General features: G+C 41.6%; 2 protein-coding genes across 2 annotated transcripts; both read right to left on the bottom strand.

Annotated features, from left to right (window-relative positions):
• Positions 1 to 1826: 1826 nt before the first annotated feature.
• sdcbp (syndecan binding protein (syntenin)) lies at positions 1827 to 5289 on the bottom strand. The gene is made up of 9 exons (XM_076291291.1): positions 5142 to 5289; positions 4496 to 4599; positions 4258 to 4375; positions 4056 to 4165; positions 3755 to 3916; positions 3327 to 3502; positions 3000 to 3171; positions 2782 to 2873; positions 1827 to 2678 (listed from the first exon to the last, which is right to left on the bottom strand). Exons 2-9 carry the CDS (start codon positions 4544 to 4546, stop codon positions 2624 to 2626), a joined length of 936 nt encoding a protein of 311 aa, XP_076147406.1. The 5' UTR covers positions 4547 to 4599; positions 5142 to 5289; the 3' UTR covers positions 1827 to 2623.
• A 483-nt stretch (positions 5290 to 5772) lies between these two features.
• On the bottom strand, positions 5773 to 21649 carry cyp7a1b (cytochrome P450, family 7, subfamily A, polypeptide 1b). The gene is made up of 6 exons (XM_076290469.1): positions 21494 to 21649; positions 20878 to 21118; positions 19924 to 20522; positions 19492 to 19610; positions 13901 to 14079; positions 5773 to 6778 (listed from the first exon to the last, which is right to left on the bottom strand). Exons 1-6 carry the CDS (start codon positions 21571 to 21573, stop codon positions 6407 to 6409), a joined length of 1590 nt encoding a protein of 529 aa, XP_076146584.1. The 5' UTR covers positions 21574 to 21649; the 3' UTR covers positions 5773 to 6406.
• Positions 21650 to 22232: the final 583 nt, after the last annotated feature.

Here is a 22232-nt window from a genome sequence, read left to right as displayed (position 1 = left end):
CTTAGACTATATCAGAGCCCGTCTACGGACATTCTCTGGCTATATACTGAAATAGGTTAATGATGTAAAGTCAAGTGCGCTTCTATGGGACATGGTGTGTGCACGCACAGTTTTTTTTAGTGCTGCGCATAGTTGCAGTGGAATGTGGCTGCCCAGGGCATTATAAAACTTCTCACTCTTAGACCTACTCATACACGGCGGTGAAATGGCGTATTTAGCTGTCTAAATTCGAATCATATGCTGGGGGAGAAATCGTCGGACATCCATGATTATTTTGTTATTCAGCACCCCTGGTCAAAAATATGTTCCCGCGCCTGGAAGTAGGCTATGATTTGAATGTAGACTGTTGTCAAATTTGGCAAATACAAAACGGGAGAAACAATATGGTTCATGCTCTCTCATGCTGTTTCATTCGTGCCGAAAAGGAGGGAGAATTAAACATTAAGCATGTTCCACTTTTGCATAAATAATTCCTGAACGGTTTTGGTCAGGGCTGATAATGCAACTGTATTTGACAAAGGACTGATATAGGCTATTTGCTAGTGACAAAATATGAGCTTCCAGTGTGATGCGATCTCTTTGTAAATTACATAATTAAAACGTGTTTCATCTGTTCTGGCTATCCCCGCTATTTGGATCTTACTGTATCTCACTCAATGAACAACATCTCAACACTAAATGAATGATGATCTGTAATTGTCATCAGATAGCCTAGTCATATAGGAAGACATTCAGTGTGTTTGAAATAATTAATTCGATAATATTTTCCATCTTTGCAGAGGAAAAGTTTTGTGTAAAGGGAATTAAAGGCCTGTCTCATATAGACGCCTGTCTCTAATACTAGCCGGTGCAGTTTGGCGATTTGGGAAAATAAAAGCCCGGGCTATTATTTGGAGTTTTACGGTAATCTGCGTTGGTACCCAGACATCTCATATGGACTGCTTCCTCTTGCATCCAGTTACTCCTGTTGAAGTTACTTTCGTTCAGCTCTTGATGGACCAAAGATGTACTGTCCTAGTAACAGATGTGCCAATGAGACACATACCGGCAATTTGTCCTCTTTTTTGATGTCTCCCATTATGTTGTGTGGATTGTAATATTTTATGTACAGTTGTGTTATTGCCTTCTCCTTATACAACCTTTACATTCTGTTCTTACTGATGAAATGTGCAAATATGTAGGCATTAAATCTCAAACACTACTGTGTGTTGGCCAGTGTTTCATTGTCCAATCCCTGTATCTGAATCAGTTGAACATGTGGTAAAAGGCACATAATGTAGTGGCACATATGCCAGGTTGATACTGCAGCTGAATTGAATTGTTTCATCATTACTCCAGTGCGCAGAAGATGCTGACCAAAACTAGTTGCTTGTAAATCACAAATCAGAAAACTGAAAAAAATGCTGCACTGTTTCTCTTTGCATCCCTTGTGTTTGACTAGGCCTATGAGCATTTCCTACATGAATTTGCAGTGTATGTAAGGTATCACAGTTGTACATACAGGTGTCTTAGTAGTATACATGAACACATGAATTCTCAGATATCATTGAGTGTGAATGTTTCACATTTGTAATTGAGCTAGAGTATGATATTTTCTGGTGGGCCCCCCTATGTACAGAATGTGTAGAATACCGACATGAAGGAGGGAAAGAGGTATGTAGGTAAGTACCATTATACTTCAGTCATATGTATTTAGTGATATGTACTTGACATGTAATCAAACTAAAGACCACACTGACAAAGATACAGTGATATAAATAGTGTCATATTTACAGACTACTAAAGACACACTACAGTGTTACACAGCACTGTTTACAGTTGAGGACATGTAAGATAACATTATTATTTATTTTAACTGCACTGAATTAATTTATAAAACAAACAAATTCTTGAAATATCTTTGGACACAATGTTTTATCTACTTCAGAATGTTTTAGGTGCACATTCTGGGGGACAGTTAACGTCAAGTGCTTCCCTTGAATCACCAAGAGAACAAAAGCTAAAACCTGTTTAACACATTCCCAACTACAAAATACTCACATATAACTTATGCAAAAAATCAATAATAAACAGAAAAATTCAAGTTCACACATAACTCGCACACATTATGGTTTTAAAAATAATGAACTGTAATATTCTGAGATTTGTCATTTCTCCCTGCATAGTTCTAAAATGGCTTCCAAAGTCAATGTATCTTTATTTTTATTTTTTATTTTCAGCTAACATTACTGAATGTATGGTACCTGGTTTCCATCAGGTTAACCTAACATTTTAAATATGGGCATGTAGTTAATATGAAGCCTGAGTAATATTGCCAACACCATATAAGAACATATGGAATAGATCAAGTACTAAATAAATGGACAAATAAATAAATAAATAAACTTAACAAATAAACCAAGTCTAAAGGAAGACGTTTCAGTAAATACTCTCTCTCTCTCTTTTTATCTTTATTATTCGTGCTCTCACTCTATCTTCCCTTTCTGTCTTGTTCACACGACTCTCACATACACTACTGGTGTCCCTTCACATCTTCTGAATCAAATGCGAGTGTGTGTGTGTGTGTGTGTGTGCCATCTGGTGGAATTTAAACAGCACTGGCTTCCATCAGCAACGAACACCATTAGACCTCTGGGATAGAGTGATCCATTAGGGACTTCACAATACTGGTGGACATCCTGAGTGAAAGAAAGGAAAGACCGAGAAAAAAAAGAATGAGGAAGGCCTTAACATGAGGAGCACTCTGATTGCTTAGCAAAATCCCACAAATGCTTAACGCACCTCTTCATCATGTGCTCATATATGACTAATGGCATCACAGTAACTGTGACAACGCTTCCTGATGAATTCAAGATATCAGAGACTTGAGAGTCCTAAAGGACAGAGATGGAGAAATGACATCCAGTGGACAACAGATATTCAGACACAGTGAGAGAGAGAATGAGAGAGAGAGAGAGAGAGAGAGAGAGAGAGAGAGAGAGAGAGAGACTGACACTGACCTTGAGGCCAATGACATTTTGTCCATTGATCTCACAAATTTGTTGGTCGGTAAGGAGACCATTTCTCGCAGCAGAGCTGTCCTTCACTATGGCAGTGATACGACCCTTTTTAAATAAAAACCCTAGTTGGCCATTCAGGTCCTTATGAAGGGTAACTGAGCGCTCCAGAGGCCTGTGCAAGGACACACACACACACACACACACACACACACACACACACACACACACACACATGTAAATATACCACTCTATGACAGAAAAGATGATTAATCTGTGTGTTGAGTATGCAAACACTTGCATGTTAGTGTTATCTTTCCAGGGCTCTACCTGTCTCGTACAGCAAGCGTGATCCTCTCTGCGTTAGCATTCTTTAGCGCTTTGTGAGCTTTGTCGCTATTCCACCCGGCGCAGGACTCTCCATTAATCTGCAGCAACTGATCTCCAAAACGCAAACCTGCCAGTGCTGCCGGCGTGTTGGCCTGCACAAGCTGTACAAAAACACCCTGAAATATGCAGACACACATTTACTGAGTAAAATACACTTAATCATATGCTGAAACACAGTAAATGTGCATTTGGATTTGTGTGCAGTATGTGTGTGTGTGTGTGTGTGTGTGTGTGTGTGTGTGTGTGTGTGTGTGTGTGTGTGTGTGCTTTTGCGTGTGCATGTGTGTGATTCAGTGAAGTAATATTAGAGGGATATCAGTGTGATGTGTGACAGTGTTCATGAGCAGTCTGTGCATGGCTAATCTTACATTATCTATAGCTTTCAAACGGAGGCCGATCTTGCCGTCATTGTCTTTGCACAGTACCACTTCTCTCACACCCTGCCGGATCTCTGCTCGACGGATGCCTACGTCACCCCCTGTTATAGGAGCACTCGCCCAGACTGGACCAGATGACATGACACTCACAACCTATGGAACAGAGCACATCCATACAGTTATGCAAACACAAATACACACTCTCTCTCTCTCTCTTTCTCTCTGAGGCACTCACACACATGCACACACAGAAATTCCACATGTGCATATGCTCCACACCTTGGACCCTTACCCCACTAGACTGGTCCGAGGAGGGGAGAGAGAGGACCTGCTGCAAAGCATCTTCACTCAAATTCAAGCCCATAAATTCACTCAACTCAGGATACAACCTTGGGTAAAGTCCTTTACAACACAGATAAATTAGTGCATAAGGGGGTGGGGAAAATATAATTAATTCAGCTAATAGTTAAGTGACATTTTATATAATCACACACCTTCAGGAACTGTGTCCCCAAACCCAATGGCCTTCTCCTCCTGGGCGGGGCCTGGCTCTGGTAAAGCTATTGCTCTGGAGGGGCTCGCGGAGAGCGCATTTTGCGCCTGCGCAATGTCCTGTAAAACCATCACAACAGTAAATAATATGAAAATGGTTTGCAATGAGCCCAAGATCTCTGGCGCAGAGGAAAAAAGCACAAACTAGTGCATTATTGATATCACAGTTAAGACACAGACCTGCATGAATTTATCCACCTTCATGTCCTCAAGTGACGGATACAATGACATCGTTTCGGGTTTCTGACTGAGCTCCGATTACCTGAAGGATACGAGCAACACTTCTGCACGGATAAGAGCAGGCATTACATTTGGACATAGACATAGTGATATATATCTATATACACTTCACGTAGCCTACTACACATGAAACCCTAGCCATATATTATTTTGTAAATGTATATGTAACAAATGTAGGCTATGTAACATGTGCTGGTAAGAGCCGCATATCTGACGTAAGCAAAGCCGTGTGCTCCATTGTATTGCTTTACATTGCAGATGTAACCTTAGAGCAAGGAGGGCAGAGCATCAGAGATGCAAAAGCAGAACTTTATAATAAATACATACGATGTGAATAATTGGGCGTCCATTGAATACCCGACGTGCTAGAACAACACAGAGCGCTTTAATGTGGGATAGTTTCAGTATGCCTACCATATTATCCTATATATTAGCCTATACCCATTAAGCCTCAACGACCACAGCTACTCTACAGCCTGAGAATAACCAACTAATCTAGAACATTATCTGAGATGCTCAGGCGTAACCTAATGTTAGGCTACCTGACAGACAAACTGGGCTCTTGGACCTCATCCAACCAACCTACCTTCTTGTCGCAAATTGCGGTTTTGGTAGGCTATGTCCTTCTGGGGGGGGTAAACGCAGACACCGCTGTATCTTGGATTTGGTGCAGTCGACTTGTCCGGTCCAATTGTTGCTGTGGTGACGGGCCGCGCACCTCAGCGACTTTGTTGTTAAAGCCCAAATGTAGAGCACGCGGTGTCAAATGCGGATGGCACCTACTTGCTACGGTGCGCGTGCGCCCAATATACGAACTGCCGGTGTGATGTCTGTTTTATGCATGTTAATTGTCAAATTATTAAATAAAATGAAATTTCATATAGAAAATATTATCAGGGCTAAGTTCAGGTAATCTTAGTATTTAACATGTAATAGCCCATCAGGGTCTCTCATGAATTCTCTTTCTCTTTTACGAGTTCCCTCATTAGGTCTTTCTAGGTCCATTCCACTGGGCTGTTATGAGCCCGCTGGGATTCGTCTGTGAATGGAAATAGATTCGCCCAGAGTTCTTCAGCAGAGTTGCCGTTGACAAGACGTTGTTAAAGCAATAAATAGCTAAATAAATGTGGGGAAAATAAATATAGTAGGTCTACATAGAGTACATAGTATAGTACTGGCACATTTTAAATTGTTTTCCAACAAAATATACAATAATTAAAAATAGCCTACATGCTTTTATTCTCTGCAGGCGGCAGGCCTACATGTTTTTTTCATAGTTGAACACACAATGCACACAAATAAAAGCTGAAGCGACACAACATTAGTCTCAAGCCAGTACTGACTTGTGCATTTCCTAGCATAAACTCACCCAGAAATATTTTAACCATCATTGTTTTTGATTATTTTAAAATATGAAATGCTAATGCTGATATTTGTCTCCTCCACCCTCATATTTTTCATGGTTGGTCCCTCGAACATTTAGGCTACACTTAAACTACATCTATCTTCTTGCACCACATGAACAAGAATTCAACACATACTGTATGGAGTAATTGCCACAATGTGCCACAACACAGTGTGTACAAAACAAGACAGAAATCCCAAAACAGGATCAATGACAGAAATATGACAAAAAAAGTATAACAATATCAGCTGCTGCATTAAGAAAGCATTGCCTAATTTTCTAATTTTAATTTCAATATTCTCCAACGCTTCCCACTTCTCTTACTGCACACTTTACATGATACTCTTCATTACACAAGTATCTCTCTTTCCTCTCTGCTGTCTTTCTCTCAGTATATTTCCCTCACGGGATCAAAAGAGTATATATACTTACTATACCTCTTAGTGCTACTCTGTCATTTCAACTGTCCCATTACTATCCCCTTCCCCTTGCTGCTCCTCTTTGCATGTGTCGGACGTGCTGGCCCTCGGCCTGACTCTGTAGCGGAGAAGGACGTCTTGTGTGGGTGGCAGGATGCCTAGTCCTGCGCGTGTACAGTCTGTGGTCAGTGGAGCATTTGAGTGTCCAAGCTCCAGATCGTAGTGCCACAGCACTAGCGCTAGGAATATTTTGATTTCACATACTGCAAAGAATCTCCCAGGACATTCGCTTGCCCCTGAGCCAAAGGGCACCAAGAAATTCTTTAGCCTGCGGCCATTCTTATAGAAAAGGCTCTTCCTCTGCCTTTCATTGTCCAGGAAGCGATCAAACTGGAACTCCTGCAGGAAAGAGATATACACTTGTGACTAAAGTTGCAATTAACCCTAATCATGACCTTTCCAGTAACAGACAAGGGGTCTTGGGTATGCAATGTAACCTGAGGCAGTATTTTTTCTCTGCTCTCTATGAAGAGAGAATGTTTGACATATATATATTTTATATAGTCCTAGTTTTGGGTCACCTGGGAATTTTGAAAAGTATGTCTTGTAGATTAAAAAAAAGAAGAAAAAACACAACACTGACAAAACCTTAATTATGTTTTACATTTTCCTGCAATCCGCAACTTTTGTGTTCCCTCACAATATTACTATAGGTCATTCCAACACCGAGTAACTACGACTGACTGTGATTTCTAAAAACAAAGCAAGTTTGTCTTGATAAGACATCTTATTCTTAAAATAAGAAAGGCTGCAATTAAATTCAGTCAAAATAATCTTACGAGAACGCGTTGGGTAACTCTAGTTTATACTAAATACAATACCAACTAGATTTTTATGATTAATAACACTTGATTGGATAGATTAGATAGATAGGATTTATTTGATACATTGGAAGACAACATACTCATGCACATTCTTACAAAGATATCAAGAATAACACAATAAAGCTTAAAAAGCGTATTTCCATTGTGGGCCTCAATGGGGTGGGGGTAAAGAATCAGTAAAAAGGAATGACTCATTCCCCATACAGGTTTGAAATAACCAGTACAAAGTTCCTAAGGTAGTTCACCATACACACTCCTATGCACCAGGCATAGTTTTATCTGCTTCACTCCGGTCATTCACCTTGAGCCACCCCAGATTTTCATAGTGTGAGGGCTCAAGGTGTGACCCAGTTGGGAGCCTTAACAAAAGCCTGACTAGCTTATTTTGTGATGTTTGCGGTTTGTTCATCAGATCTTTTCAGGCACTGCTAAACCAGGAACTACAAGCAAGAATAGATAAGATATATAGATAGGCCTAGTTGATATATATAGATGTTTTTTGAAGTGTAAAATGGAAATAGACAAGGCATGCATGTCTTATGCATGTCTCTTCATCAGATCTTTTGAATCACTGCTAAACCAGGAACTACAAGCAAGAATAGATAAGATATATAGATAGTAGATATATATACCGGTAGATGGTTTTTGCAGTGTAAAATGGAAATAGACAATGCATGCATGTCTCTGTCTGTTTCACAGGGTAAACTATGTGACATTAAAAGACTGCCACAGATGTGGGTCTGATAACATCAGCACTGGTCACGGTAACTGTAGAAAGGCAATTAAAGGGTTTTCAACGCTGGGAAACATCATGCATACCACCATATCTTTATATCAACAGAATGTGTGCTGACCAATATGTCAAAGGAGGTATCCACCCCTCCTGATGCAGGGTGTGCCACTCTGCACAATATGCACCAGAAAGTCGATCACCACAGAGGTGTCTATTGGAATGGGGTGCCAACCATAAAGTCCGATCAATGAACGGTCAATGAAATTCAAGCCTGTGCTCAGTTCAAATCAATGTTCTCAAGCTCACAAGGCCATAGCCAGGATTTTTCAAATACCGAGGTCAGGGGTGTTGCTAGAAATTTTGGGAACCCCAAAATGCTAAGGGTTTCTTCTTCCTCCTCTGCCTCAGGTGTCCAGGAGAGCTGATGAGGACATCCCTTCAGGACTATGGTTTAAGGAGCTGCAACAGAGCTGAAATTCCCTTTAAACCGGCGTAAAAAGTTGGAAAAGCCAATAAAATATTTGGAGCTCCTTGGTAGTCTTGGGCCTTGGCCAATTCAGAACCGCTCGCACCTTCTCCTCATCCATGTGGACTCCCTGTGAACTTAACACATAGCCTAAGAATGAAATTGGCTTGAAAGAGACATTTCTCAGCCTTGACAAAGAGAGTACTGCCCTCACGTGTTTTACATGATCCTGCAGATTATCAGAGTACACAAGAATGTCATCGGACAATAACAAACCTGTGAAACATGTCTCTGAGAATCTCATTTAGAAATGACTGGAATACTGATGGAGCTAGGGATATAACAGTGTGAAAATTTAACCTCACGGTTATAGTGACCAAAATTATCACGGTTTTCGGTATTATCACGGTATTTCTAAAAGTGTGTTCAATATGTTCAGAAACCACTGACAGGCCTACACAAGCTAAAATAGTTTCAAAAAGTATCCCGTTCACTTTTTTCTTCATGTTTAATTGGCTATGTGCTTATAGCTTAAAGGGGTGGTTCAGGATTTTGGACATAGGACCTCATTTCCAAGTAAGCAAGTGTGATATTTATCAGTGGAGACCGTTTTCAACACGTTTCATCCAGTCCTTCTAATTGCAGAGTTCGCAGGTGCTAGGCTAGCGCAAGTCAACGGTATGTGCTAGCCTGCCACTAAAAACAGTCTTACCCACTCCAAAGTACACTTTTTTTACATACAGTGCACATTTTGCGGTGAAAAAAGCCTTTTAAAATCAGGTGTAGCCTAATCCGAATGGTAGTTAAAACCATCAATTAGACAACAGAATCAGTAGGGTACCAGTTTTGTTCCATTGTACCAGGCCTACTGTATGTCAAAAGCAGGCTCGGATGAAGCTGGGAAGGATTAAACACACGGTTTCCACACCGCGGTAATCAACAGTGATAATCATGATATTTGAAATGAAAACGGTAATTATTATCGTCAACATTTTTATCGCGGTTTACCATTATACCGGTAATCGTTACATCCCTAGATGGAGCATTGGCTAACTGATGGTGATGGCACAGAGAGCTCTGTAATCTATACAAGGGCGTAATCCACCGTCCTGTGGGTGGTCGAATGAAACCTTGTCTCAGAGCTTCATCCACATAGTCCTGCATGGTAATTGTCTCCTTGGTGGACAGGGGATAAACTCTGGAACGTGGCAGTGGTGACCCTGGCAAAAGGTTAATAGCGCAATCTCATAGGCGATGAGGTGGTAGTTGTGTGGCACTCGCTGTACTGAAAGCTTCAGCTAGATATTGGTATTCAGATGGGATATTCATGTCTCCCGCCTCCGGACTCTCAACAGATGTGAACGAACATTGCACCTATAGACACTGGTCCTGACAGGCTGGAGACCAGGCAAGCACCCCGCTGCTAGACCAACCCTGCTGCTAGACTAACAGATATGATATGTTGACGGAGCCATGGCGATCCTAGGAAATGGGATGGATAGGTGAATTAATGTTTCTTTGTGATCATGGTCAATGGCGAGTTGTAGGACTGGTGTTCTCTCAGTGACCCGTCCTGAGCCCAGCGTTTGACCATCAATTGCATTCACCCACAAAGGAGGGACACATGGAGTACTTGGAATCTTCAAACTGTGCACTTACTGTTCTGCAATGAAATTGCCAGCAGCACCAGAATCGATCATGGCAGGGCCAGAATAGTGATTAGATCCCTATTTCAAAGTTACTGTGTTGCTGAATAGTTCACCACAGCTGAACGGTGAGGAGAAACTTCTCATTCCAACCACTTGGAATGGGTCCGAAAAGACAGAGAGTAGTCAGCTACAGAATAATCACTCTGGTATAGCTTCAGTAACAGCTCCCCGACCTCCAGTCCCTTCGCCGGATGTTCAAACACTGCTTTGAAGAGTGTCTCGAATCGGGGAAAGTCTTGAGTGTATTCTCACTGTTGATCAAGCATCTGACCTTGCTGGGTGATGGTTTCACAAACTCTTGTTGCCTTGGCTGCATACATGTTGGGGTGTGATATTCTGTCACACAAAGAAACCAGGAACACGAAGATTCCAAAATCAAAAGACCCCAATGGGCAAACAAGGTAAGGACACGGCGATGAAAAAAGGTTTGGCCCAACCGCACACAGCGTCTTCCTTAGAACAGAGAATATCACACAAAGACAACTGTCCAGGGTTTAAATACAAACATAATGAGCACGTTCGATACAGTTGAGTGCTGCACATGGTGGGAGAGGTTGAACAGACTAGTTCTGCATAGAGCTGAAGCAGGAACCTGCACTGGAGTAGATCCAGGGATTGGAGCCGGAACAGAGGAACGAGGTGCGACAGCTGTGACACTATTGGACAAAACAGGTACTGTGAAGGTTTCATTTTCATAGGGTCTACCCACATACTACCTCCACTGACTTTACCAAAACATAGGGAGACAATGCTTGTAAACCACAAGCTACACAGACCAAATATGACATTATAGAATATTATTATACGGCTCTTCACAATGCTAGTAGAACGCTCCATTGACTTGAATGGGATTTCCCAACGTTCTACGGTAAAATAAATTCATGTAATTACCGCTGCAAACATATAATTACCGCTGTCAATGGCAACGGGTTTTGTGCTTCTGATACGTCTTTCATATCACTACGCAAGGACTGGAACTTGATTCAAACGTGAAAGCAGACGGTTGATCAGTTGTGTTCTAAAGAATGTTTGATTCAAGTTCAGCAGCGTGTGTTGTTGCGAACTATTTGTTTCTCAGCAAATGCCACGATGAACGGTAACAAATAGGCTAGGTTATGTAGGCTAAAGTCATATCGTGGGGAGTTTATTATTTGATTAATATTAATTAATTATGATTAATCCTCGACAAAAAAACTGGACAAGGCTTTTGTCCAGAAAAACTCCATCAAATTGAGTGTTATCTTTGTTGCTGCGTTAATAGATTCACCTCATCTCTAATGTCCCTTTTGTGCTTTCCCACAACTGTATCACCATCTGTGCACTCAAATAGTATGATTGTTAAAAACTGCCTCAGGATCTGGACTCAATTTAAACAGCACTTTGCACAGCAGATTGTCTTGGCCCCTGCATTCCAAAGGTTAAACCTCTATTCACTCCCTTTGTGATTGACAAGGCTTCCTTAACCTGGAGAGACCAAGGGATTGTGTCCATCAACCAGCTCTACATTGATGGTACTTTCGCTTCATTTGGACAGTTAACTCAGGCATTCAAACTGTCGGCAACTCATTTCTTTAGATATTTGCAAATGAGAGATTTTGTTCGCAGTCACCTCCTTGGCTTCCCTGCCATCCCTCCCCCCACCCTTATAGACATTATCCTCAAAACCAAGCCTTACCTCAAAGGTATATTTAAACACTTTACAACACTCTTCTCACTCATCAGTCCTCATCATCTGATGCTCTATGCGGTGCATGGTTGGGAGATCTTAATATAGAGATATGGCCTGCGGTCTGGGATCATGCTCTGAAGTGGGTTCACTCATCTTCTATGCGAAATTGTTGTTCATAGAGTTCACTGGTCGAAAAGTAAGCTAACTGGTATATATCCAGTGATATATACCAGTATCCACAGCACTAATTCAAGCTGTGACAAATGCCACCTGGGACCTGCCAGTCTCGGTCACATGTTCTGGGCTTGTCCCGCCCTCGAGTCATTCTGAGATGGTGTTTTTAACACTCTCTCAGCCATTGCATCTGCCAACATCCGCCCCTCACCATCAGATGCCCTGTTTGGTGTCCTACCGATAGGTCACTCACTAACGTCTTTTGCGAGCTTGTGGCTTTTCTCACACTGTTAGCAAGACATATGATATTGTTACACTGGAAGACCCCCCGCGCTCTGTCTCACTCCCAGTGGATACAGTGGACAGGGGAAACAATCAAATACTCCCTCCATGGTTCCATTGCAAAATTCTCTAAAATCTGGGACCCCTTCCTAGATCACATCAGGTCTCTCCAACTAGATGGTGTACCTTTCGATTAAGCAGCCGCGCCAACGTCCTGCACCACCTTGCCCAAGTCTACTTTGTCCATATTAGCAGCATGCAGCACCGCAGCTCTGTTTGATTTGAATACTATCCACATGGTGTCACTCCAACCTCTGTCAATACTTACCCTTTTTTTGTTTTGTTTGCTTTATTTTGTTTTTCTTGTACATCCCTTAGTTTTTGTTGTCATTTTTATATTTATATTTATTTATTATATTATATTATATTATATTTATATTTTATATGCAAAATGAATACCTGTATTTCTTTCTCCCCATATTTCAGAGGACTTCTGTTCTCATGTTTGTATATTGAAAATGTCACAAATAAATCATATACAAATTGAGTGTTATCTTTGAGTTTAGTCAATAAAGATGTCCAGAATTCTGTGCACTCCTTGCGCAGACATCCCCACCAGAATTCAATCCTTTGGCTGGTGGTGCTTGCCCTCTCCAAATAACTGTCAGCATTTTAAGGTTGACTGGGTTGTTGAAAGTACTTAAAGTTCCACACAAGTCCATTTTTAGGCTCTATATATGGCTTTAATGTAATATTATCTTCGGATCACTTCTGGTGGATGTGGTGTTATGTCCACCTTGGAGGAGCCATCAATGCTGGTAACAAAGATGCCAAGGGCTTGAATTTGTCATTTAAAGTCATTATTATTTTTTATTAAATACAAATGTAATTTATTTCAAATACAAATCTATGAGGGGATCCATTATGTGGCATTGGTTCTTAAGAGTGACACATTTAGAGGGCTAGTGGGATCATAACAGAAAATGTATTGCATGGGAATGCAGGGAATGTGAAATTATTGCATGGGAATTGTAAAACATTGCAAGGGAACACAAGAGTATTGCGTGAAAATGCAATAAATAAAATAAAATCACCATGACCCTTCAGGGCCTTCGTAATACGACTGCATGCTTTAAGCAATAGCTCGACAACCGTTTCACCAAAAAAGTTAACTCACATAACTCAAGTTTATTATGACTTATTTATGGAGAGGCATCAGTGAATAACATCAATGTAAAAATTCACCGCTTCAGTCAAATTTAACATAATTTTACACACTGCATCATTAACATATTTGAACATGAATATTTGAATGCACCAAATTGGCTACATTTGCTCACATCTCCTAATCTCCACATCTTCCATTTGGCTCACTCAGCATTCTCTGAGACGACCAAACTGTACTGTACTATACTGTAGGCTTACACATCACTGTGCTGTATGTCTAGTTTTTGGCCTAGTCTCTAAATCGTGCATTCTGAATTATTAAAAAATAAATTAATGGCTATTTAGCATGTATTAAGAGTTTAAAATGTGAGTTAAAGTATAGTTAGTATTTTGTGCAAGCACTTCTGAAGGTCATATGAATACTGTATGCAGCCTACCGTAGGATTGGGATATATTTCTGGGTCCATATGTATAAGCTGAGGGTACAAGGCGATGTAATCTCCTTTTCGGATGGCAGCAGTTTGTCCCGAGTCCAGAGTGATGGTGGAATCCTCATTAGCAACACGAATCATTATGGAGGCACTGGATAATCTCAGAGCTTCCTCTATGATACTTCCTGTTTGAAAAAAAAAGTTAGATGTTTATAGCCCTGAAATGTTTTGATGTTATTGGGGGCAGCAACTTTCACTGTGGTTTAGCAAAATTCAATTGGATGCCATGGAGCATGACACTGCCCACTGATCCAATTTATGATTGAGAATGACTGAATCAAATCAGGGCTCATGTCACTAACACTAAGATCAGGGTGACATTACTAAATCAAATTTGTCCTGTAAGGACATAGCCTGGGAATACCCAGACAAATCTTTGGCAAATTTGGGATTTGCCCTGCAGGTCCGTCTGGCCAAGTGGCCATTGAAGCCCATTTCCAATGTCACTAAAACACGGGCACACAAATACAATCGCTAATCCAGGATGGACGTGTATTTCTTTGGAATTGAATAAACAACTGCATTTAAAAGTTCCTTCATTTAAACCTTTGTTTATGACAGAAAGGCAGGTCCTGGCCCACCTGAAGACCTTGCTAACCACCCTCACAGGGACCCTTCCAATTCGCCTACTGTCAGAACAGGAGCACGGAGGATGCCATCTCTATGGCACTTCACTCCGCCCTGTCCCACCTTGACAATAGCAACACCTATTTGAGAATGCTGTTCATTGACTTCAGCATTCAACACCATCATCCCCTCCAAACTGATCACCAAATTTAGTGAACTGGGCATCAATACCTCCTTCTATAACTGGATTCTAGACTTCCTAACCAACAGAACACAGTCTGTTAGGTTAGATAACCACACCTCCTCAATCCTCACCCTGAACATTGGTGTACAACAGGGCTGTGTGCTGAGTCCCTCTTCACCTACAACTGCACACCTGTACATGGCTCCAACACCAATGTCAAGTTTGCAGACGACACTACGGTGATTGGTCTTATCAGCAACAACGATGAGACAGCCTACAGGGAGGAGGTCCAGCACCTAACATCGTGGTGCACCGACAACAACCTGGCTCTCAACACGAAGAATACCAAAGAGCTCATTGTGAATTTCAGGAAGTCAAAAGCTAGCACACACCCCCATCCTCATCAACAGGACTGAGGTGGAGCGTATCACCAGCTTCAAGTTTCTGGGTGTCCACATCTCTGAGGTCCTCTCTTGGACCCTCAACCTAAGCTGATCAAGAAGGCTCACCAGCATCTCTTCTTCCTGAAGAGACTAAAGAAGGTCCACCTGTCTCCTCAGATCCTGGTGAACTTCTACCACTGCACCATTAAGAGCATCCTCACCAACTGTGTCACAGTATGGTATTGCAACTACTTTGTCTCTGACCAGAAAGTACTGCAGAGGGTGGAGAAAACTGCCCAACGCATCACCGGTTCCTTGTCCATCCAGGGCAGGTGCAGCAGCATCATCAAAGACTGTTCTTACCCCAACCACAGACTGTTCACCCCACTCCCCTCCGCAATACAGATCTCTCCGCACCCGAAGCTTCTTCCTTGCGGCTGTCACCATACTGAACTCTAACTCTGCACCCCGGTGACAACCAACCAACCAAGTCCCCCCGCGATGCCTCCTTGCCTGTGCCTGTTGTGTTCTGATGTGTACACGACCATGGCAATCTTGACAGGGACAACATGGAGGCGGACAATCAAGACTGCCCTTCAACAGCCCCCTCCCCTCGGACAATTGCACTACCCTATCCCATCCATAGTATTCTATTTATATTTATAAAATGTACTTTCTGTAGTTACACTTATACAAAGCCATATTAATGCTCTTTATACTGCTTATACTGGACATACACTCTTACAATTTTACTGTTAACACACAGCATATCTATATTATTTTTACTACCGGTAATCTTATAATATTACTGCTACTACACTGCACATAGCTGTACATGTTGGAACTATGGTTTTGGGAAACACTTGTGTACCTTAACAATGCATCGGACTATTGCACCACCATGGTTGAAACTATTGTTTTGGGAAACAGTTGTCTCGTACTTGCATAGTTCCAACCATGGAAGTTGCAAACTATGCTTTTGGGAGACCCACACTAGGCTAGCAAGGACACGGTTAGCCACAACCTGTTATTCCATACTGACACATACCAGTAACTGACACACCCAACCCAAGTGATGGTCAGACCAAAAATCTGATTCCATGAGTTCTTTCCAACTTTCCCTGAGGTTCCCTTAGGTTACAATCTGACCAGACCAGCACACCCATCCTCCCCGCTTCACAAATCTTGTGGCCTTTTGGAAATTTGGGAAATGCAACCTGCCTTAATAGGACAGTCCAAAATCTGCTGGCCTATGAGACAGATAGTATCCCACCTTATGGCTCTTTATCTTTTTTAACCCTACTGTTGTGTTACGGTCAAATCTAACCGATTTACTCATGATCATGAGGCTTCATGACTTTGTTAACACAGGGCATCTAAACACACAAAACAAATTTTGGGTGTTTTATTTAACTTTAGAACACAAAAATGACCAGCCATGAGTCCAGGCATATACCTATTGATCATATGGACTGTATGTGTGCTTCTGTACATTCACACAAACACACCCTTACTCAACCCCCCCCCCCCCCCCTTTGATCTTTCAGTCCCCACTGGAACCTTTCCTCAATAGTATCTTCCCCTTTCTGACAAGCTCAGGTCATGAGGCCTGCAGGCCATACATAGCAAATGGAAGTTCAAAACTGGTAATGTCCAATAGAACTTAGGTTGATACAAAGGTCTGTCACAACATTAGATGATAATATATCTGTTACTATGGGTTTATAACAAGTCATAATGCAGCAATCATATTTGACTGGGAACAGAACTAGTAAACATGTTCCCCTGCCCTATGTAGGTGTCATGAGGAATAGCATTTATCTATAAATTGCAGGAACGTCTGTTTGTCTCTTTATTGTTTATTGCTAAAAGGATCCCCATTAGCTGTCACCAAAATGGGACAAGCTAGTCTTTCTGGGGTCCACAACAAGAAAAGATCACCTACTGTAACACTGATAATTCAAAAGCAGTAAAACATTGTAGACATCATTATAAACGCCATCAAAAAATATTCAAAATAAATTACAGTATTCCATTCATAATTCCATTCATACAGTCAGGGATGGATTACTGCACGGGCCTACCGGGTCCAGGCCCAGGGGCCCAAGGGGTCAGGGGCCCCTGAAGCCCAAGCCTTTGCATGAAATCATTGCCTCAATATCAACAAATCAGGATGTAGGCTATGAATCTGATTGAATTTAGTATTGGCCATCCCCAAAATGCACCAGAATACAGGAAATCACATCAGAAAAATTGAAACTTTTCTGGGGGAGGACCCCCAAACCCCCCCTCCTACATATACGACAATAAGTGGGGGGGCCTTAATACATCTGGGCCCAGGGGCCCGAAAGTTCACAATCCGCCCATGCATACAGTAAATCCAATCAATGTCCAACCCCTACTCACAAATTTAGATAATGTATTCTCAGATGGTATTTAAAAGATACTTTGCGATTAATTTTACGTATATTCAGTGGACAATTATTCCAATGATTGATAGCACGATAAATAATTGTTTTCTTTAAAGCATTTCATTTTGGTCGTGGTAACATCAACTGGCCATCATCAGCTGACCTAGTCAAATGAGAATGAACCTGATCACACCTAACAATTTGGTATAAGAAAACAGATTGAGAAGAAAAGACAATGTTTCTGAAAAATTTAGTTGTGTTGAAATCCAGCCTATTCTCTACCATTAACCAAGAGAGTCGACGGTGCATACTAATTGTGTTTGTTCTTATGGGACAATGCAATACTAACCTGGCCGCTCTGTTCTGTGCAGTTTGTATTTTCTTTAGTTGACCTTTAGATGCAGATGACCATACAGGTGCACAATAATCCAGGTGATTTAAAATTAAAGATTTAGCCACCTGTCCCACGATGTGTGTAGGGACATAAGAAAGACATTTCCTCACCATGGAGATAACACAACCCATCTTCTTCACTATGGTATCGATGTGTTCTGCCCATGAGAGCTGGCTTTCTATTATTGTACCCAGTAATTTTACTTTATCTACCTGTTCTATAGGTTCCCCAGACAAGTTCATACTCATCTTTGGTGTGGTTGACAGTTTATGACTCGATCCCAAGATAACTGATTTGGTTTTTGAGATGTTCAGTACCAACTTATTTCGCTTTATCCAATCAAAAAACATATTTAACTTAGCTGATAAAACATTGTCCAATTCACTGATAGTTTCTGCAGCATAATACAATGTGGAATCATCAGCATACATTTGTACAGTTGCTTTACACAAAACTGATGATGAATCGTTTGTGAAGATGGCGTATAAGAGTGGTCCAAGGCAGCTCCCTTGTGGGACTCCACAGTCCAAGACCTTAGAGTAGCCTTACATCAAAGCCTTAGGCTTATGTCATTTCGATAAGCTACATACAACGACTGGCAGACAGAGGGTGATGTCACTTATAGGCCTACCAGAGATTGAGTCACATCGTTGCAAATTTTAAACGATGATGCATCATTCCACAAAATGGTTAGTCTTCAGTATCAGTAAGTTATTCAATAAGCTTAACAATAAACATATAGCCTTAACGCGATGGTTCAGAGTAATTTCACCCTAGGGTCCTTTGCACCATGACCCCGATTTGGGAAAAGCCTGTTAAAGTCCTTGCAGGAAGTGATTACATCAACGTTTTTTTGGTATATCCAGTTTTAAATATTTTTTTTCCGAAGTGTTTACAACTTAGTGTTAACTAATAATTGTTGCAAACTGGACTACGAACAAAATATTAGTGCATTCCTGGATCTACATCCTTATGCATGCTTCTTGCCAGGACTTTTAAGGGCTTTTCCCAAATCACGGAAGAAACGTCGACGCAGCGGTATAGTAGCAGATAATCAGGCAAGTCTTATTTAAATAAACTCCTGGTGCACTTACAAACTTTCTAATGCCTCGTTATTGGACTAAAGGTCATAGTTGTACTACTGCAGAAGTTTCGTACCATTCAGGGCATTATTAGTGGGGTAATTTACAAGATAAAAGTTGGTTCCATCACGACTGCAGAACGTCATTCGTTTCTGACAGCGCTACTCGACCAGGGTTCGACCAAGGGAAAAAAGGTTCTGGGAGGGTGTTTGGCTCGGGGTCATGGTGCAAAGGACCCTAGGGTGAAATTACTCCGAACCATCGCTTTAACTCAAAACAGCTGTAGGCTTATGTCATTCTGATCTGTAGAAATGTCACATGCAGCCATGCCTAAATTCTGCTTACTGCCCATAGGGTAATATATTATAATATTCAGTATTCATTATTGAATGCTTAGCTGGAAGGATGTTTTTCCCTATCATCCTATTTTTAAAGCAGACATACCTGTGGGCATGTAAGTCAGCTACGGGTTTTCTACAGGAATGGCATGTTTGAACGGGCACTGTACTAGTTTACCTAAAATCACCATTGAGTCCAGCTGTTCCTTTGAGATACTGATTGGTTGCTCTGGATCACCTGACTGCTCCAGCACAAGGTCCATCTCTGCACGAGCTTCTCTAAGAGCTTCTGGAGAACTGCAAGGTAAACACACCCAGTGAGATTAAGCAACTCTTTCAATGGAAGAAAAGAAGTTCACTTTCTCAGCAAAATGGTTTACATTACACTTGTTTTTACATGTTTTGTAATGAGAGGTTCTCATCAAGGTGTAATGTCATTTCCATGTTTCTCTAACCTGCCTGAACAAACATACTTTTTGATTGATAGGCTACTGTTCACCATCCACTTTTTGTTTTGTGGCATTGTCATTAACATCTGAAACATACTATTAGTCAAAGACAGTGTCACAAGTAAACAGGCTGTATTCCATGACCACAAACACCACAGTACCTGAGCATGTAGTAGAGACTCCAGAAGGCAGTGGGGAGAGTATTGGCCTGCGAAGCCCAGAGCATGCACACATGGGTGCGTGCCTTGCCACGCTCATCCAGCTGCATGCGATCAAAGGCATCCATCCTGCGCTTGATGAGGGCAGAAATGCTTTGGTGGCGTTGCAGCCGAACATGGTGGAATTTCTGAGCCAGGGCCTCGCGTGCCAGCCAAGCACGTACACACAGGTGGATGGGCAGCCCCGCTGCCAATTTGGGGAAGGCACGGTCAAAAACCAAGAAGTCATTGGCCACCTGGTGCATGCATAGATCAGCCTGGGCTGGTCTGTTATCTCCTTTCTCCAACATGCCCACCTCTTGCCCAAAGAGAGTTAGGAATCCTGCCTCAAACATGATACGATAAGAGAAATCCTGGAGCCCCTCCTCCTCCCAGTCTTCACCCTTGGGTAGGTTTTGTCTCAACACAGTCTGCAAGTTACCCAAAATGCTCTCAGTCAACTGTGTGAGTGATGGTCCCTGCAGTGTTTGACGAAATAAGGAGTGGACTTCTCTGTAACTGCTTGTATATGCAGGTGCTGTAAAGTCAGCATGACCAAAGACCTGAGTCATAATAAGAGAGAACAGAGAAAGGAAATAGTTAGGTAATCTTGTAAAATACTGACATATTGGCATACTGTACAGGACTGTGCAAGTCTATGTGTCTATTCTCTAGGCCTACTCAGTATGTTGAGCCAGTTTGCTATAGCCTACCTAATTGCTGAAATTGGCCACTGTCCCGTAGCCATTTAATTAGGTAAAAGTTGATGTGGAAAGAGAGGACGTTTTTCAAGGTGATAATTAACTCACAAAGAAATGCAGCAAAGAAGGCAGTGTGATGTTTATTGAGGTTTATTCACGGTCATTTCATTCAGGCTAAAATGCGGCTCTGTGTGACATTTTCAAAACGGCTACCTACCCGCTGGGAGAAGCCGATGGCAAACTTCATGAAATCCAAGTTTTTCCCTTGTCGAACAACGGCCGGGAAAGAAAACGGATCCGTAATAAATGTGAAATACTTCCCAGCGATTTTACATGTAAACACATCCCCACACTTCTTCTGGGTCTCCCGTAGAAAAGCCAATGGGTTTCTGCCGTAATCTAATGCGACCCCAAGAAACGGGATCCAGCCTGCTTCTAACGGAGGCTCACCGGGACGCCTGAAGAAATTAAAACAAAAACAATCTTCTGAATTGTAACATAATTGAATTGAACTCAAAATGGCAATTTTATTCAAAACTGATGCAATGGAGCGTAATTAATTAACACGTGAAGAAGAACGTGAAACAGTGCGTCCTCCTTTACTAGGCTACACTTTCAACCTTTCTTTATCATACACAATAGACTCGTAGGGAGTCTATAGAGCAGTCTTGTTAGTGACATTTAAAACTATGATAGCTAATCACGACTTCTAAAATCTACCTATGTCTTATCACAGCCGTAATGGTAGGCTGCAGTAGATCTACTTTGAAACTTGATGCGTCTTTAAACATTTAGCCAACCTAGCTTTTGTAAAACGGAACTGTTATTCTCACCTTTTCCTGGGCTCAAGAAACAAACAAAAGAGAAAGAGGGACAACAAAATGGTTAAAATCCCAATAAGAAAGGCAGACATGGCTGGGAAACGTCATGTAACATATATCATCTGGTCGCCTTCTTGTTTCGTCTCACCGTCCCCTTCACCCTGTGTGTTGTGTATGAGTTGGGATGCTCCTCCCTAACTGTAGACCGCAGGAGGTCTGTTCCTGTTTCGGGAAAGGGGACTGCAGTTGCCAAGTTCACAACCACATTCTCCAACTTTTTGTTCGTAGGAACTTGGTCTGTTGCAAACAACATCGGTCACTGTTGTCTATTCGATGAGGAGTGTTACTAAGGATTTTGAGTGCCAGTCAAACTGCAATGTTACTTTCTGTTTGGTTTATTTCACAAAACGGGGAATTTGTCTGGCTTTGGGACAGATCCTCCTGATGATGTAACCGATATTTGACAGACAGCAGGAGAGCATCAGCTCTGCTGCACTACTGGAATGTTGCCTTTTGTGGTCACCAGACTAGTCCAAGTTCATTTAGTCTCATGTTTTCAATAAATGGATGAGATTTTGTGATACCCACCCTGTCTGAGAGGGAAATGTATAAAATCCATTGAACTGTTCCTTGCAATAACCAATTATGTAGTGTGAGGGTGGACACTAGCCTATAATAGGGTTAGAGTGGACAAGACAATCTCATCTTTCATAGTTCCAATGTCCTAAACAACCACATTCCTGTTGTCAAT

Source organism: Alosa pseudoharengus, unplaced genomic scaffold (genome assembly GCF_046254945.1).
Source record: "Alosa pseudoharengus isolate Yale_2024_CS ecotype anadromous, Long Island Sound unplaced genomic scaffold, YU_APseudo_1.1 YU_APseudo_1.1_scf_18, whole genome shotgun sequence".
NCBI classification, from domain to species: Eukaryota; Metazoa; Chordata; class Actinopteri; order Clupeiformes; family Clupeidae; genus Alosa; species Alosa pseudoharengus.
This window is presented reverse-complemented; position numbering and strand designations above follow the sequence as displayed.

Bases quoted from the DNA above. Each gene is read 5' to 3' on its own strand.
- cyp7a1b (XM_076290469.1), bottom strand. From the start codon at position 21,573: ATGTCTGCCTTTCTTATTGGGATTTTAACCATTTTGTTGTCCCTCTTT. The intron at 20,523-20,877 runs GTAGGTAGCCGT...ATTATGACTCAG, and splicing joins CCATCGGCTTCTCCCAGCGG to GTCTTTGGTCATGCTGACTT. The intron at 14,080-19,491 runs GTAAACTAGTAC...TTTTTCAAACAG, and splicing joins GGACTCAATGGTGATTTTAG to GAAGTATCATAGAGGAAGCT.
- sdcbp (XM_076291291.1), bottom strand. From the start codon at position 4,546: ATGTCATTGTATCCGTCACTTGAGGACATGAAGGTGGATAAATTCATG. The intron at 3,503-3,754 runs GTAAGATTAGCC...TGCATATTTCAG, and splicing joins GTTTGAAAGCTATAGATAAT to GGTGTTTTTGTACAGCTTGT. The intron at 3,172-3,326 runs GTAGAGCCCTGG...GTCCTTGCACAG, and splicing joins ACGCTTGCTGTACGAGACAG to GCCTCTGGAGCGCTCAGTTA.